Source organism: Bufo bufo, chromosome 6, assembly GCF_905171765.1.
Source record: "Bufo bufo chromosome 6, aBufBuf1.1, whole genome shotgun sequence".
Taxonomy (NCBI): domain Eukaryota; kingdom Metazoa; phylum Chordata; class Amphibia; order Anura; family Bufonidae; genus Bufo; species Bufo bufo.
The window spans coordinates 275,035,857-275,052,304 of NC_053394.1; the positions used below are offsets into that span (position 1 = coordinate 275,035,857).

Below are 16,448 nucleotides of genomic sequence, written 5' to 3' on the forward strand. Positions count from 1 at the left end.
TGCATGCACGCTTTAAAAAAATAAAAAAAATCAGAGCTGGGAAAAATAGTTGTTGGACCAACAGATATCTAACTACCACTATTCACGTGGGGCACAACAAACACTATCATTGCAGGTGCAAGCCAAAGGCGAAAAGTACCAATACTAAAAATCATCGCACACTGCCACCAATTAAAAATAAAATAAAATCATATTATCTTTATTCAAAAATTCATCATTAGAATTCATATAACTGGTGACACACACAATCCACAAGGCGAGTGCCATATTCAGCTGAGAATAACCACATGTCCAAAAGGTGGAGAACAAACAATGCATAAGTAAATTGCAAGTGCAAACAAGAAACACAGGCCCTGATTTATCATTGCTTCACTCCAGAATTCTGGCTTCAAAAAGTCACAAAATAGGGCTTTTAGCGACTAATCATATGCTTAATAGTTACAAATTTATGTATGAGATTGCCCAGATGATTGTCTATAAAATGGTGGTAGTCTCACGTTCAAAGCTGTAGTGTATGGTGAGATATGGAGCCTGAAAGTCAAAAGTTCAAAACATTGTTACTAGGGATGAGCGAATCGACTAGGGATGAGCGAAGTCGATTCACATAGAACTTCGTTTCAATACTGTACAGAGCTCCGGACAGTATTAGAATGGATTGGCTCAGATGAGCCGAAGTTATTGCATAATAACTTCAGAAATTGATTTATACTGTAAAAAATAAAAAAAACGTTTCCCAAACTCGGGTTAGGTTCCAAGTGGTACCTTGTACCTCGTACAGTATTGAAACAAAGTTATATGCGAATCGACTTCGGATGTTTCATCCAAAGTCGATTCGCTCATCCCTAATTGTTACCCTTTTGCTCGTCAGTTGTAGCTAGACCAGGGTTTCAGCACCATCATAGTCCATGTAAGCTATTTCTTTGAGAGGATCAAGCCTCTAGCGATTTTGGATGGTCATCTCAATGAGATTTCACCTTATATGTTATACTATTAATAGGATTCTGTGTGTGTGCAGTTTCTTCATGAGGAACATGTATGTTCCACACCTTCTTAATACTTTTTCTAAGGTGTCTGCTTAATTCTTTATTAAAGACAAAGCCCATGTCATCAGGTTAAGTTTTAATGTTCATTACCAATCACACCAGCCACATTACTAGTAACAGCAAGCAATAAAGAACAAATGTACTTTTAAAGGGATCATGTACATGCAAATGTTGAGCAATCTATGGGCAACATGTTATAGAGCAGAAGAAGCTGAGCAGCTGTACTTTATTAATTTTTTGTTCTCTTCGTATGCTTAGGAGTCCAGTGGGCAGCTCTAATCAGTGACTGAAAGCTGTCTCTATAAGAACAATCAAACAGGGAAGACAGTCAGTCACGGATAGGACCGCCCACATGACTCCTAAGAAAGAGCTACACTGAATCTGTTTCCACAAAACTATGTATCAATCTGCTCAGCACCTCCTCCTCTATAACATACTGCCAGCAGATCAGACACCATGTTCAATGTGACAGGTTCCCTTTAAAACTCTATATATATATATATATATATATATATATATATATATATATATATATATATATATTAGGGGTGCACCGAAATGAAAATTCTGGTCCGAAACCGAAACCGAAAATTCAGGATGCCCTTGACCGAAAACCGAAACCGAAACTGCCTTTTTGCCCAAATACTTTTAAAATACTTTTTTTTAAATGATTTTATTAATAATTATTTTTCATGAATGAAATTCATCTGTGGGTGGCGCTGTTATGGAGAGGGGGATCTGTGGGTGGCTCTGTTATGGAGAGGGGGATCTGTGGGTGGCGCTGTTATGGAGAGGGGGATCTGTGGGTGGCGCCGTTATGGAGAGGGGGATCTGTGGGTGGCGCCGTTATGGAGAGGGGGATCTGTGGGTGGCGCTGTTATGGAGAGGGGGATCTGTGGGTGGCGCTGTTATGGAGAGGGGGATCTGTGGGTGGCGCTGTTATGGAGAGGGGGATCTGTGGGTGGCGCTGTTATGGAGAGGGGGATCTGTGGGTGGCGCTGTTATGGAGAGGGGGATCTGTGGGTGGCGCTGTTATGGAGAGGGGGATCTGTGGGTGGCGCTGTTATGGAGAGGGGGATCTGTGGGTGGCGCTGTTATGGAGAGGGGGATCTGTGGGTGGCGCTGTTATGGAGAGGGGGATCTGTGGGTGGCGCTGTTATGGAGAGGGGGATCTGTGGGTGGCGCTGTTATGGAGAGGGGGATCTGTGGGTGGCGCTGTTATGGAGAGGGGGATCTGTGGGTGGCGCTGTTATGGAGAGGGGGATCTGTGGGTGGCGCTGTTATGGAGAGGGTAATCTGTGGGTGGCGCTGTTATGGAGAGGGGGATCTGTGGGTGGCGCTGTTATGGAGAGGGGGATCTGTGGGTGGCGCCGTTTATGGAGAGGGAAATCTGTGGGTGGCGCTGTTATGGAGAGGGGGATCTGTGGGTGGCGCTGTTATGGAGAGGGGGATCTGTGCACTGTTATGGGCATAACAGTGCACAGATCCCTTTCCCCATAACAGTGCACAGATCCCTTTCCCCATAACAGTGCACAGATCCCCCCTCCCCATAGCAGTGCACAGATCCCCCCTCCCCATAGCAGTGCACAGATCCCCCCTCCCCATAGCAGTTCCATAGACCGATCCCCCTACCCATAACAGCCCCGGCCCTGCTGCTCACAGCATCTTTATTTTACTTTACAATCGTGAGGCTCCAGTAACTAACAACTCTGCAGGCAGAGCGGAGGGCGGCGTAACGTCACTTACTCACGTGACGCACCTGCTCCACCCACTTTATGAATGAAGGAGGCGGAGCAGGCGCGTCACGTGAGTAAGTGACGTTACGCCGGCCTCCGCTCTGCCTGCAGAGTTGTTAGTTACTGGAGCCTCACGATTGTAAGGTAAAATAAAGATGCAGTGACAAAGTAAACCGCCCGCCCGGCGCCCGCCCGCAGATGGTGGGTGACAAATCCCACACCCCATATTTTCGGCCGATATGTAACAATATCGGCCGAAGTGGATTAGGTGCATTTTCGGCCGATATTTTCGGCTGCCGAAATTTCGGTGCACCCCTAATATATATATATATATATATATATATATATATATATATATATATGTGAACAGACCTTTATAATTGTTGTAGAATAGGAAACTGCAGTTTTCTATTGTAAGTATGAATAATAAAAAGTTACAGGACAGAATAAGCAGGAGACTATAAGCGACTGATGTGGGATTTTCCTGCTCAGAAGAATAACAGATGTCTTCTCATCCTTTTTTACATCCAGTTCATTACCTTGATGTTCATTAGCTGTCAGCAAATGCATCTGGATTCCGGTTCTCACACACAGCATAAGGCAAGTATAGACTTAAAGGGAACCTGTCACCAGTTTTATGGTGTCCTAACTAAGGGCAACATAAATAAGTGACTGATTCTCTTAGCAAAATGCTGGGTCCCTTTTTTTAATTGACCCAGTCAATCTGCCAACATCTTGTATTGAAAAGCTCCAGCTGATAATGATGAGTCCTGAATATTCATGAGCTCCTGACTCTCCCCGCCTACCTGCTGCTGATTGACAGTTATTTTCCATATGAATCAGCAGCAGGTGGGCAGGGGAGTGGCTACAGCCGTTAATTAAATAAACGCTGGACTCAATGACATCACGCTGGACTCAAATCAGCTCATTAGCATGCGGCATCTTTGTGTGTATATTATGAGGCAACCATCTGTCACACCAGTAAGTGAATACATCTAAGGCACTTTTTAGTAGTTAATGATTGTATATAATTAGTTCGATTATAATCAAATATCCATATGACAGGTTCCCTTTAAGGCTGTATTACACTGGCCGATTTTTCGACCAATAATCGCCAACGAGTGTTCACATGAACACTTTTTAGCAATCATCTTGCAGTGTAATATTGCCGCCGATTGCCTGCTCGTTCATCGGTCAATTCTGATCTTTAAGCAAGCGGCACATCGTGCTGTCTAATAACAATCTGCTGCCGGCAAACCACTAGATAGTATGTGGGTGAGTGACGGCATAGTGATCGCTCCTCCCCATGCCGCGGAGGAGATCGCTGCATGTAATAGCAGCGGTCTCCTCCGCTAGTGAGCAGGCTATTGCCGGGTAGGAACACTTCTCTCCCAACAAACGCTTGCTCAATCAGCCTGTGTAATACAGGCTTAAGCCAATCCTTAGCCCCTATTTTATGACATAAAACTGGCTAAACTACTAATGAGTCAGGTAAAGATGTATGAAATAAGCAATCCATATTCTATAAATTGTGAATTTGCATGTTCAGATATTGTACATGAAACTTATATTTTTAAATGGCTGGCATTTAAAGGGGTTGTCAGTGTTTTATAATGATGACCTGTCCTCAGGATAGGTTATCAGTATCGATCAATGGCACCCACTCCATCCACTATTTAACTAGGGCGTGGTGCTCCAGTGAATGCTGTAATCTCTTCTTAGGCCAGTGACATCACCATCGGTCACATGACCTAGATGCAGCTCAACAGCTGATTGGCGGGGGCGACGGGAGTTGGAACCCCTCCAATCACATACTGACGACCTATCCTGAGGATAGGTCATCAATATAAAACACTCTGAAAACCCTTTTAATACTACATGTCCAGATGCAGCATCAAGACCATAGCTTGTTAAGACCTGATTGCTGGGCTGGATTCAATTTGTAAAGGGGCTGCCTTGACGAGACAACACCTTAAATTTCAGAAGTTAACACTAGCCAAACTGATACTTAGAACTACAGATAAGCAAATTATTTTGTCTAATTCAAGCTGCAATTTGCTAAAGATGCATTGCTATGATGTAGTGATATTACAGGCTATAGCTACTAGAGATCCAGCGAGTTATTCTGATTGCCTTATTGGCGTCGGGAAGGAATTTTTCCCCCCTTAAGAGGGGAAAATTGGCTTGTACCTCTCAGTTTTTTTTTGCCTTCCTCTGGATCAACTTGCAGGATAACAGGCCGAACTGGATGGACAAATGTATTTTTTCGGCCTTATATACTATGTTACTATGATGGTGCATTAGAGGAATTGAACCGTTTTGAGATTTTCTTTTGAAGGAGTTAAAAGAATAACGGGGGAATCAGTTCTCAGAAACCGGAGTGACAAAATCTAAAGGAACTGTAATGACATCCATGTTGCTTGTCAAACGAATGTCTCCAATATAATGATGAAGTTATGAAACAGAATTTTTAACAACTTGATTAAAGACGACAAGTCATGGGCTCTACTATTAATAGGCATACTTACTTGATAGAACCGTGGTAAGGAAAATATAGTCCGAAAATGAGATAAGGCCACATTCACCTAATGTGAAGAAGATACTGTCCTCATCAGCAAACTTCTCTCGTTCTTGAGAAATTTTCTATAAAACAGACACAAAAATATTAAAACAATTACAAAAATCGGGCTAATGCAACATTTCTACTCTGGATAGTGATAGGATTTTAGGCTTAGTTTTCAAAGCTTTCAGTTAAAGGAACAGGAAAAAATAAAATGTTCCTCGTCACTTATGGACAATATCTGGGTCCTCATTTTTACATTGCTTTTATAAAATAAAATAAATCTCTGTAATATTAAAATATTAGGGGCAAACTGGAATGAATTATGGGCAGAAGTAGAAGGCTCTGAAAACTAAGTAAGGACTAAAATCTGATTACTTGAAGACCGACAAACTTATAGTTAGAAAAATTTCTGTAGAACAAACCACACTTCAGAAACAAGAAAGGTCTAGAAAAGAAAATCAAAAGTAACATATCTTGCAAACAGAAATGAAAGAGTCATGCAATTGCCAGAGCAGGAAATGTCTATACATTACAAGCACTGAAGAATTCAGTAGTAGAACACAAAACAGAAACACCATCACATAGGGTCCAGTCCAAGAACTGTACCCACTGGTTACCTCCGTCTAGTGAAGATCCAATCATATACAAGATAAAGGAAAGAGAATTGATTAAACAAGAGCACAGAGAGTTATGACATCAACAGCAACGATGCAGAAATCCAGGCGGCTGGACATAAGAAAATCTCAGAGTATGCAGCTGCCTTGGCCAGATGGAGGTTACACCAGGGAATGTGTTACTACGCTAAACTGATTGATGTTATTGCTGTGCAGATAGGGAATTCCTGGAATAACACATGTGCATATAAGACATTAGAACAGAATAGATAGAGCTCAAATGACTTTTAGTTTATGAATCTGTACTCTGATACATTGTAAATGATAAAATAGTAATAAAAGATATTAAATTCTATGTTATTAAAGTCCAAGTAAAATGGTAAAGTCAATGGTGGAATCACTGAGCTTCAGAAAAGAGTAACAAAAAAATTGAAGTAAAATAAAAACATAAATGGGGAAGTCATGGGGACAACAAGTGGGGAGGAGAATCCTTTGGACATCTGGGATGTGTTTCTAGGCACTGTCGTTTTTCATGCAATTTTGTGAGGCAAAGCCAAAAGTGGTCTTTTAATTCCCATTCCTTTCGCGTCCATTTCGGACGTTCGCTCAAAGAATTGCATGAGAAATTGCCACAAAAACTGCAGCATTTTTTATATAAAATGATGTGTGTCAAACGCCCCCCTTAAAGGTGTTTCCCACAGTTAAAATGTACCACCTATCCACAGAATAGGTTGGAAACCGACCGCCTGGACCCCAGTCAATCAACAGAATTTAATCAAGCATGAGCACTAGCACTTATATCAGAGATAGCTGGGCAGTGTACTCTGCTATCTTCAGCAGTCCATACACTTAGAAAGGCGCTGTAGTACACATGCTCGACTGCTGCTCCAAACTCTAAAGCCTGTATTACACCAGCCGATTTTTTCGGCACATGATCGCTAACTAGCTCGATGATTTGGCAATGTAATACTGCCGCCGATTACCTGATGAACAAGCAAACGCTCATCAGGCAATCAAAATCTTTTGACATGTTAAAAGATTATCGTTTGCAGGCGGCAGATCGTGGTGTGTAATAACGATCTGCTGCCGGCAACCAGCATGGGGACGAGCGATGGCTTAGCAATCAATCCTTCCCATGCTACGGAGGAGATCACTGCATGTAATAGCAGCGGTCTCCTCTGCTAGCGAGCAGTCGATTGCCGGGACGGAGCGCTTCCCTTCCGCCAATCGTCTGCCACATTGGGTTGTGTAATACAAAAGGACAAAAAAAACACTGCTAAACAAGATATAATTGATGATTTATCCTAATTGTAAGTAGTTCACTGCCTGTATGGATACTAAAATGAAAAATAACTAACCTTTTATTGGTAGAATAATTAAAACCCTAATCCGGGCCAGGTGCCCCTTGTATCAAAGGCACTAACCTCACTAAGAATAAACCAAGCACTTTACACTGCGTGCAGAATTATTAGGCAAATGAGTATTTTGACCACATCATCCTCTTTATGCATGTTGTCTTACTCCAAGCTGTATAGGCTCGAAAGCCTACTACCAATTAAGCATATTAGGTGATGTGCATCTCTGTAATGAGAAGGGGTGTGGTCTAATGACATCAACACCCTATATTAGGTGTGCATAATTATTAGGCAACTTCCTTTCCTTTGGCAAAATGGGTCAAAAGAAGGACTTGACAGGCTCAGAAAAGTCAAAAATAGTGAGATATCTTGCAGAGGGATGCAGCACTCTTAAAATTGCAAAGCTTCTGAAGCGTGATCATCGAACAATCAAGCGTTTCATTCAAAATAGTCAACAGGGTCGCAAGAAGCGTGTGGAAAAACCAAGCGCAAAACAACTGCCCATGAACTGAGAAAAGTCAAGCGTGCAGCTGCCAAGATGCCACTTGCCACCAGTTTGGCCATATTTCAGAGCTGCAACATCACTGGAGTGCCCAAAAGCACAAGGTGTGCAATACTCAGAGACATGGCCAAGGTAAGAAAGGCTAAAAGACGACCACCACTGAACAAGACACACAAGCTGAAACGTCAAGACTGATTTTTCTAAGGTTTTATGGACTGATGAAATGAGAGTGAGTCTTGATGGGCCAGATGGATGGGCCCGTGGCTGGATTGGTAAAGGGCAGAGAGCTCCAGTCCAACTCAGACGCCAGCAAGGTGGAGGTGGAATACTGGTTTGGGCTGGTATCATCAAAGATGAGCTTGTGGGGCCTTTTCGGGTTGAGGATGGAGTCAAGCTCAACTCCCAGTCCTACTGCCAGTTTCTGGAAGACACCTTCTTCAAGCAGTGGTACAGGAAGAAGTCTGCATCCTTCAAGAAAAACATGATTTTCATGCAGGACAATGCTCCATCACACGCGTCCAAGTACTCCACACAGTGTGGCTGGCAAGAAAGGGTATAAAAGAAGAAAATCTAATGACATGGCCTCCTTGTTCACCTGATCTGAACCCCATTGAGAACCTGTGGTCCATCATCAAATGTGAGATTTACAAGGAGGGAAAACAGTACACCTCTCTGAACAGTGTCTGGGAGGCTGTGGTTGCTGCTGCACGCAATTGTTGATGGTGAACAGATCAAAACACTGACAGAATCCATGGATGGCAGGCTTTTGAGTGTCCTTGCAAAGAAAGGTGGCTATATTGGTCACTGATTTGTTTTTGTTTTGTTTTTGAATGTCAGAAATGTATATTTGTGAATGTTGAGATGTTATATTGGTTTCACTGGTAAAAATAAATAATTGAAATGGGTATATATTTGTTTTTTGTTAAGTTGCCTAATAATTATGCACAGTAATAGTCACCTGCACACACAGATATCCCCCTAAAATAGCTAAAACTAAAAACAAACTAAAAACTACTTCCAAAAATATTCAGCTTTGATATTAATGAGTTTTTTGGGTTCATTGAGAACATGGTTGTTGTTCAATAATAAAATTAATCCTCAAAAATACAACTTGCCTAATAATTCTGCACTCCCTGTACATTAGGTGGGCACTTGTATGTGTTTAGCCACCTCCAAATGAATGTTGCTCAGTATGTGGAGGCGTTAGAGAAAAATGTATAACGGGGCGTGTGTGGACTAATTTCCTGGTGATGTAGGTTACACAAGCACGAAATAGCCCAAATTACAGATCAAATAACTTATCCAATTGACCTGATGCCCCAAAAAGTCAGCCAAGCCCACAAATCAGATCTACTTCTGATAATGGTGAAATGGCTCAAACAAATGTAGACTTTCTATACATTCGATCTGTTAGGGCTGTTGACTGGCTATATCTGTGCTAATCTAGTTTGGATCTTTCTATGTTGCTAACTAAATAAATCTATTCCTGCTCAACGCGTTTCACCAGCCTTTGAGCTGGATCACCAGGAGCCGAGGATATGAAAGCAACCACTTCAGGCTAATATGTGAGAACACGCTGTGTCAAGTTGTGGCCTCAACTGATATTGTGTGGCCAAAAAGACAACACAATGTATCAATTAGATCAAGCACGTGGAGAATGGGGAACGCGGCCCTCTCTGGTGGTGTGAGGCCACGCGTCTGGCTCTAGTATGGCCCCCAACAAAGGACCCCCAACCTGGGTTGAGGGTCTCAGTAGTCAGATCCCCACTGATCAGATTAAGATAATATGTTTTGATTGTGGGAAAACCCCTTACAGGTAGGAAATGGAATGTATGGATGTGCCAGGTTTATACAAACTAGGAGACAAAAGAGGTATAAATCAACCTAAACCATTCACAGATGACAGTACCACTGGTGACTAAGCACAAAACAAAGCTGCAGTGGTTTGAAACGTGTCAGTCATCATCTATTTATTTGATGCACTTATATAGCGCTACTATATGCCAAAGCACTTTACATACATTAGCATCAAGCTGTCCCCAATGGGGCTCACAATCTAAGGTCCCTGTCAGTATGTCTTTGGAGTGTTGGAGGAGACCAGAGTACTCGGAGGAAAACCACACAAACACAGGGAGAACATACAAATTCCATGCAGATGTTGTCCACGGTCAGATTTTAACGTAGGACCCCAGCGCTGCAAGGCACCAATGCTAACCACTGAGCCACCATGCTGCCCATCTACTGACAATCTAAAGTCAAATAGGAGAATTTATCAACTAGTGCCAGTTTTCTGGAGTAAAAGATAAAAAAAAATTGCAAAAGCCACATTTGTGAACAAAATTCACAACTTTCTGTGATTTTTACACCGCTTTGGACACTTTCAAAATATTAGTGGAAGAAGACAGGGCAACCACAGGTCCAACAAATTTACTTTAACCTACACCAGAAACTGGCATAAAATTATATCACAAATCTATGCCAGCTCAAAACTGGTGTAACTCACTGGCACAAAAGCACAACTGGCAAAAGAAGAGCCAAATTTATTAAGCAGAGTCTCTTAATGTACTTGGCGAATCTCACCCCAGTGCACAGCGGGTTTGTATAAAACACCTGTCTAAGTAAATCTCCCACAATGTGGGGTCTTCCCGGCTCCACATATTGATGACCCATACACAGGATAGGCCATCAATATCAGATCAGTGGGATCTCACACCCGGCGCCTCCACCAACATCTGGCACCAGAACTAGCACTCTGAACGGAGCTGGTAGCACAGTTCTATTCAAGGTGTAGTCGCTGTTCTGGGTCACCACAGCATTCACATTAATTGAAGCCGAGGTACAGTTACCCGACAGAGCCACTATATTATGAACCAAGCTGTGCTTCCACCTCTGTTCAAAGTGTTAGCTCCACCACTGGAGGCTGATCATGGGGTGCAGACCCCCACTGATCTGATTTTGAGGACCTAAAAACAAAACACGAAGCTTGAAAACATCTTTAAAATTATGCCTTTTAATCATAACCAATGCTGTGTGACATTATTCTGTCGTTATAACATAGCGAAATGCTAACACACAGTTCTTCTAAATTGGAAGGCTAAGTTCCCGCTGTACGAAACGATGGCCAGTCCCAAAACACTGGATAACATGGGTTCACAAAGAATTGATGCGGCATAATACAATCCACTGATTAAATAAATATTAATACATCAACTTTGTACATTTTGCCTACAAATATGAAGATCAATGTGTAGTTCCAAGTAGAAATATACCCTTTCTTTAATATGACTATATACAGTAGGTAATTACTCTCCGGACAGCATTGTGATGCTGTAAAAAATAGAAAATAAAATAGATTTTTGTGGCAATTGAAAGCAGGATCTGTTGTGTAAGATTTCTGACAAGCAGATAAAGGGTGGGAGAAAGTGTTTCAGGCACGTGGTTCAAACATAATTCAGCTCAAACCCATTACTAATCAACTAAAGAACAACTAGAGAGCAATGTTCTATCTGAAGAGTGTAGGTGTAAAGCACGGCATGCAGTAAATGAGCCCAGCTCCGTGTGATACCAGTCATTATCAAACAAGTGAGCTTGTCAGGTATTATACTGTTAAATGGTGCGGGGCTCATTTGAGATAAGCTATTCAAAATGTGAAGAGAGCCAATTTCAAGTCCCCCACTGAATGGACAGGTCTACAATACATACCTGTATGACATAGTGACCCTGTAATGAAAAATCTTACTTTCCTAAATCAATATGGCTGCCTCATTGCCATCTTAGAATAAGTAACCTGTACCACTGCTTTTGAGGTTGCCCTATAATCCAACAGTTTTGGAAGAAGGTCGAAGCCTTTGCTCTCGTCCACCTGGCCAATTAGTCTCTCTCACACCCTCTCAGGTTTATCACCGCTCTACTGAGGCAAAAAAATTGCTGTTTATTTTATCTAGTGTGGCCTGAAATACTAGATTACAGGATTGGCTTCCCCCCCAGGCCCCGACCTTTAGACTATTTTTACGAAAAAGATCCCACCTATTTCAAATGGATTGGGTGTGGAACTGCCTAACACAAAGAAACCAACATCAAAACGTTTTTTACTTTGTGGGAACCATTTATTGAGATCCTACCTCCTCGAACTAAAACACAATTACGCAACGGTTTCCAGTACACAAACTGGTACCTGACGATAGCAGGATCACCACCAATTAGCTGATGATCCCACCATAGATGGACACGTGGAATTCCTTCTCTTTTTTGTTGGAGAGCTCTGCTGTCACTGACTTCTGTGGTGATCATTCGGGGATGGTCCGCTCCCCTCCCCTTAACCTTCCTTCCTTTTGTCCTTAATCTCCTCTTACCCAGTTAGTTGTATATTTAATTTTGTTAAGCTTCTCAGATGTCATTATTTTTCAACCTGGCAGATACCATTAAAACACTGCTGTGGTTTCTTACATGGTCATACTATCAGTGGTTGTGTGTTCTCATACTTTACTCAAAGTTCTTATGTTCATTTCCTTTCTTTTCCTTTTCTTGTAATTGTTTTGGTTATTCTATAAATATAGTGTTTCCAAATATGATCTAACGAACCATCATGAGTACTGATGTTCACAACTTTATCTAACATCAACCAATAATCAGAGACGACTTTTACCCTTACTATAAGTTAAGACACTGCCACAACCTAAAGAACAAACATCTCTTACCATCCATCTTATTCTTCAGATTTTTCCTCTAAATATATTTTTCATTTACATGTTTATTGTTATTTATATGCACATCATCAATAATGCTACCATTTTAAACAAAAATTTTTTATTCATATTCCTACACCTGTGACAATCAAGAGGTGTACCATATAGATGGACATTAAGTACTATTTCTATGCGATTATACAGATATTTTGATATTCTTTGAGATAGTGATATTCTTTGAGATTTTATCTACAGTATATTATCTACAATGTATTATCCATTTGCGGTACCGAGATCATCGAGAGTGGACGTGGACGATTTGGATAGTTTATTACACATATATCTCGATATAGCACCACTATTTGACACCCAACATTTGGGTATTTAACACCATTTCTTCATATATGAATATTTAAGATTTACATTTTTTATACTTTTCTAATAAATATACTATTTACATTTTTATCAATACAGTCCAGATACAGAGTATGCCATCCTCTTTATTTTTTCCACTTCTACTCGCACAAGGCGAAGGGTACGCCTAGGATAGAACACCACAACCCATAGGGTCTGAACAAGAGAGCCACTATATTACGTTTTTTACCTACCATCTCTACTTTGATTAACACGGCCAGGCAGTGTAAATGTGATCACGCCTAGCCATGACTTCTCCTTAAGGGTTCTTTCACACGAGCGGATGCCGTGCAGGAAATCTGCTGCGTGAAAGAGAGCCAAGCCCCGCTCCAGACAGCAGAGACACGGAGCATTAATATGATTGATAATGCTCCATGCCTCTCTGTGATCTCTTTACTACAAAATCACAGTGAGATGAAGTTGTCACGGTGATTATGTAGTAAAAAGGTCACAGAGAGGCACGGAGCATTATCAATCATGTTACTGCTCCGTGTCTCTGCTATCCAGAACGGGGCTTGGGTCTCTTTCACGCAGTGGATTCCACGCACGGGATCCGCTCGTGTCAAAGAGCCTTCAGTGAACTAAAGTGGAGAGGGCGAGGCAGTTGCAGAGAGAGAAGAGCCTCTAGGTCAGGGGTACTCAACTAGTTTTATTAAAGGTCCACATACCTGGGTCTGCAGTCAGGTGAAGGTCCGAGCTGAACGCCAACAGTAAAGATGCCATGCGATCATGTGATACATGCGCGTGGGGCGCTCTGACGTTATAGTGGAGCGCCCCGGGTAAGTCCCAGAATTAGTAATGGCCACATTAGTGCCCCAGTAAGAATAATGCCCCCAGTAAGAATAATGTCCCCATTAGTGCCCCCAGTAAGAGTAATGCCCCCATTAGTGCCCCCCTTCTCTGCTTTTGCAAAAAAATAAAATAAAATTTGCATTCACCTGGCTGCGGTGAACATTCGCTGCTGACTGCAAGCTCAGGACCGGTGCTCCAACGTGATGACGTCTTGTAGGTCCTGTCCTGAGCTTCTAGTCAGCAGGGAGTGCTCTCCACAGCGTGAGCAAATGGAGGTGGAGGTACCGTAATTTTATTAATTTTTTTACTAGCACGGTGGAGGTAACGGCTGTACTAATGGGGGTTCCATGATGGAAGCGCTCATTAGTAAGGGTACTTTCACACTTGCAGAAGGACGGATCCGACAGGCTGCTCACCCTGTCAGATCCATCTTGCCACTACTTCGCCGTGCCGCTGCTCTGTGCCCATCGACTATAATGGGGATGGGGGCAGAGCTACGGCGCAGCACGGTGAGAGGCCGCCAGACTAAAAGTACTACATGTCCGACTTTTTCGTCTGGCGGCCTCACGCCGTGCACTGCCATGCTGCACCGTAGCTCCACTCCCGCTATAGTCAATGGGGAGTGGCAGTCCGGCAAAATAGCGGCAGGACGGATCTGACAGGGTGAACAGCCTGTCGGATCCGTCCTGCCGCAAGTGTGAAAGTACCCTAACAGTCCTTACAGGAAAATTCTGGCACCGGCAAGGGAACTAAAATACCAGCCTTGCTGGTGAACTACTGGCCGGGTGGCAACCCAAGCCACAGAACAGACATATGATAGTTTTGTTCCGCATCCAATTCCCATTATTGGGGGATTGGATGCGGCCCCTTAATTACAATGGGGCCCCAAGAGATGCAGACAGCACACTGTGTGCTGTCTGCATCTTTTTCCGCTCCATTGAAACTAAGGGGTCCGCATCCAATGCCCCAATAATGGGAATTGGATGCGGAACAAAACTATCATGGTTTGATGGGGCTTAATCACTTTATTTAATCAGGTTACCTAAAGAAGATGGCCCAGGGGAGATGGGAACATGACACTGGAGTCAGTGACGTGTTCCCGCCTCTCTGTAGCCCTCTCCACGCACCCCTTACTTTCCAAATGTGACATTTATATCATTGGTGGCAGTGGTGATGTCCCTCCCCTCTCCAGCAGCACGTAAGTGTCCTTTGGAGCTTGAAGCTCCCTTATGTGCTGCCGCTGCTGCAGGGGAGGAGGGACCTGTGAGCGCGCTGAGGGAGAAAGCGCTGGTGCCTGCATGTGGAGGGAGCCGTCTCTCACTGCGCCCCTGGGAAGGAGGAAGTTTGCCGGTAAGCTCCGCCTCTTGCACGTATCAGAGTGTGCAGGAGGAGGAGCGCTATATGTGGAGGGAGCCGGCCTGTCTCACTGTGCTCTGGGACAGGAGGAAGTGCGCCGGTAAGCTCCGCCTCTTGCACGTACCAGAGTGTGCAGGAGGAGGAGCGCTATATGTGGAGGGAGCCGGCCTGTCTCACTGCGCTCTGGGACAGGAGGAAGTGCGTCGGTAAGCTCCTCCTCCTGCACGGCACAGTGTGCAGGAGATAGTGATGGGAAGTTCGGATCTTTTAGGTGAATTGGTTCATTTGAATCAGCTCATTCGGATCAGAATCGGATCTTCGGTTCACTTGGCGAGTCAGACTGCTGAGCTGACTCGCAAGTGAACTGAAGACTCTAGGTGCCGGTGCGCATGCGCAGCTGCTGACTCAGTCAGTGACACTGCAGTGAGTCGGCTCTTCAGCTCTCTGAAGTTGAACTCGTCTCTGATTAGTATTGAGTGAGTCAGGAAGAGTGATTTTTTTATAGTAAAGGGAAGCTGAGGCTGACGTTGGACAGGCGGACAGGAGGAAGCTGTCACTGTGGTGTGCATTGTTGTCTGTTGTGCATTGTTCCCCACAGTGACAACAGTCTGACACTGACAGTAGTACAACCAACCAAGTGATGTGAAATGTGAATGCACAGGGAAAACTATGTGCTGAACTGTGTCATCTGTCCCTTCTCTTATCTCTCTGCTCCTTATCACTGCTGCAACAAGAGCCGACAGCCTCAGTGTAACCTGTTCTACAGTCTGACTCTCGGCTCTTTTAACTCAATGAATCGAATGAGTCACTGACTAATCTGATCTTTAGGTTCTTTTGACTCATTCCATTCATTTAGACTCCCTGACCCTGCACTACTCCGAGGACTCGCGTCAGAGCTGCTAGTGTGCTGTGCTGGCCTCGCCCCCTCAGCTCTGGTCGGTGATTGGTTGGTGGGCGGGAAGGGGTGGGGCTGGCAGAAGCAGCTTCCACTCTAAGATCATATTACTGACTCCTCCCAGTCCCTCCCTCAGGCTCCTGCTGCCAGCGTGAGGTGAGCTGAGCGTCTCTGTCAGCATTGCTGTGTGCTGTGACTGAGCTGAGCCGGTTCAAACGGATCGGATCACTCTGAACTGAATCGATTGGAGGAGCGCTCTGAAGGATGGCCGGGGTCCGGACAACTGGCGGCCGCGGTCCGTATTTGGACCGCGGTCCGCCAGTTGAGTACCCCTGCTCTAGGTGTAATGACAACGCCCCCATTGCTCCTAGAGGCTCATTTGCATACATTAAAACATGATTTTTCTCAGCAATGCAGGCACATATAAACATGGGACCAACACAGATGCCTTCAGCTGACAAGCGCACATGTATCAGGTCAGCCAGTTTCCGAG

General features: G+C 43.7%; 1 protein-coding gene across 4 annotated transcripts in view; it reads right to left on the minus strand.

The window, feature by feature from the left end:
- Window positions 1-16,448, minus strand: part of MICU1 (mitochondrial calcium uptake 1) — a 291,530-nt gene that overhangs the window by 151,722 nt on the left and 123,360 nt on the right. For 2 of the 4 annotated variants that reach the window (XM_040435038.1, XM_040435036.1), the window contains 2 exons: window positions 5,960-5,965; window positions 5,308-5,422 (listed from right to left, as the gene is read on the minus strand). In XM_040435038.1, coding sequence (XP_040290972.1) covers window positions 5,308-5,422; window positions 5,960-5,965 — 121 coding nt within the window. The remainder of the gene's footprint in view (window positions 1-5,307; window positions 5,423-5,959; window positions 5,966-16,448) is intronic. The other 2 variants (XM_040435039.1, XM_040435037.1) reach the window with 1 other exon arrangement.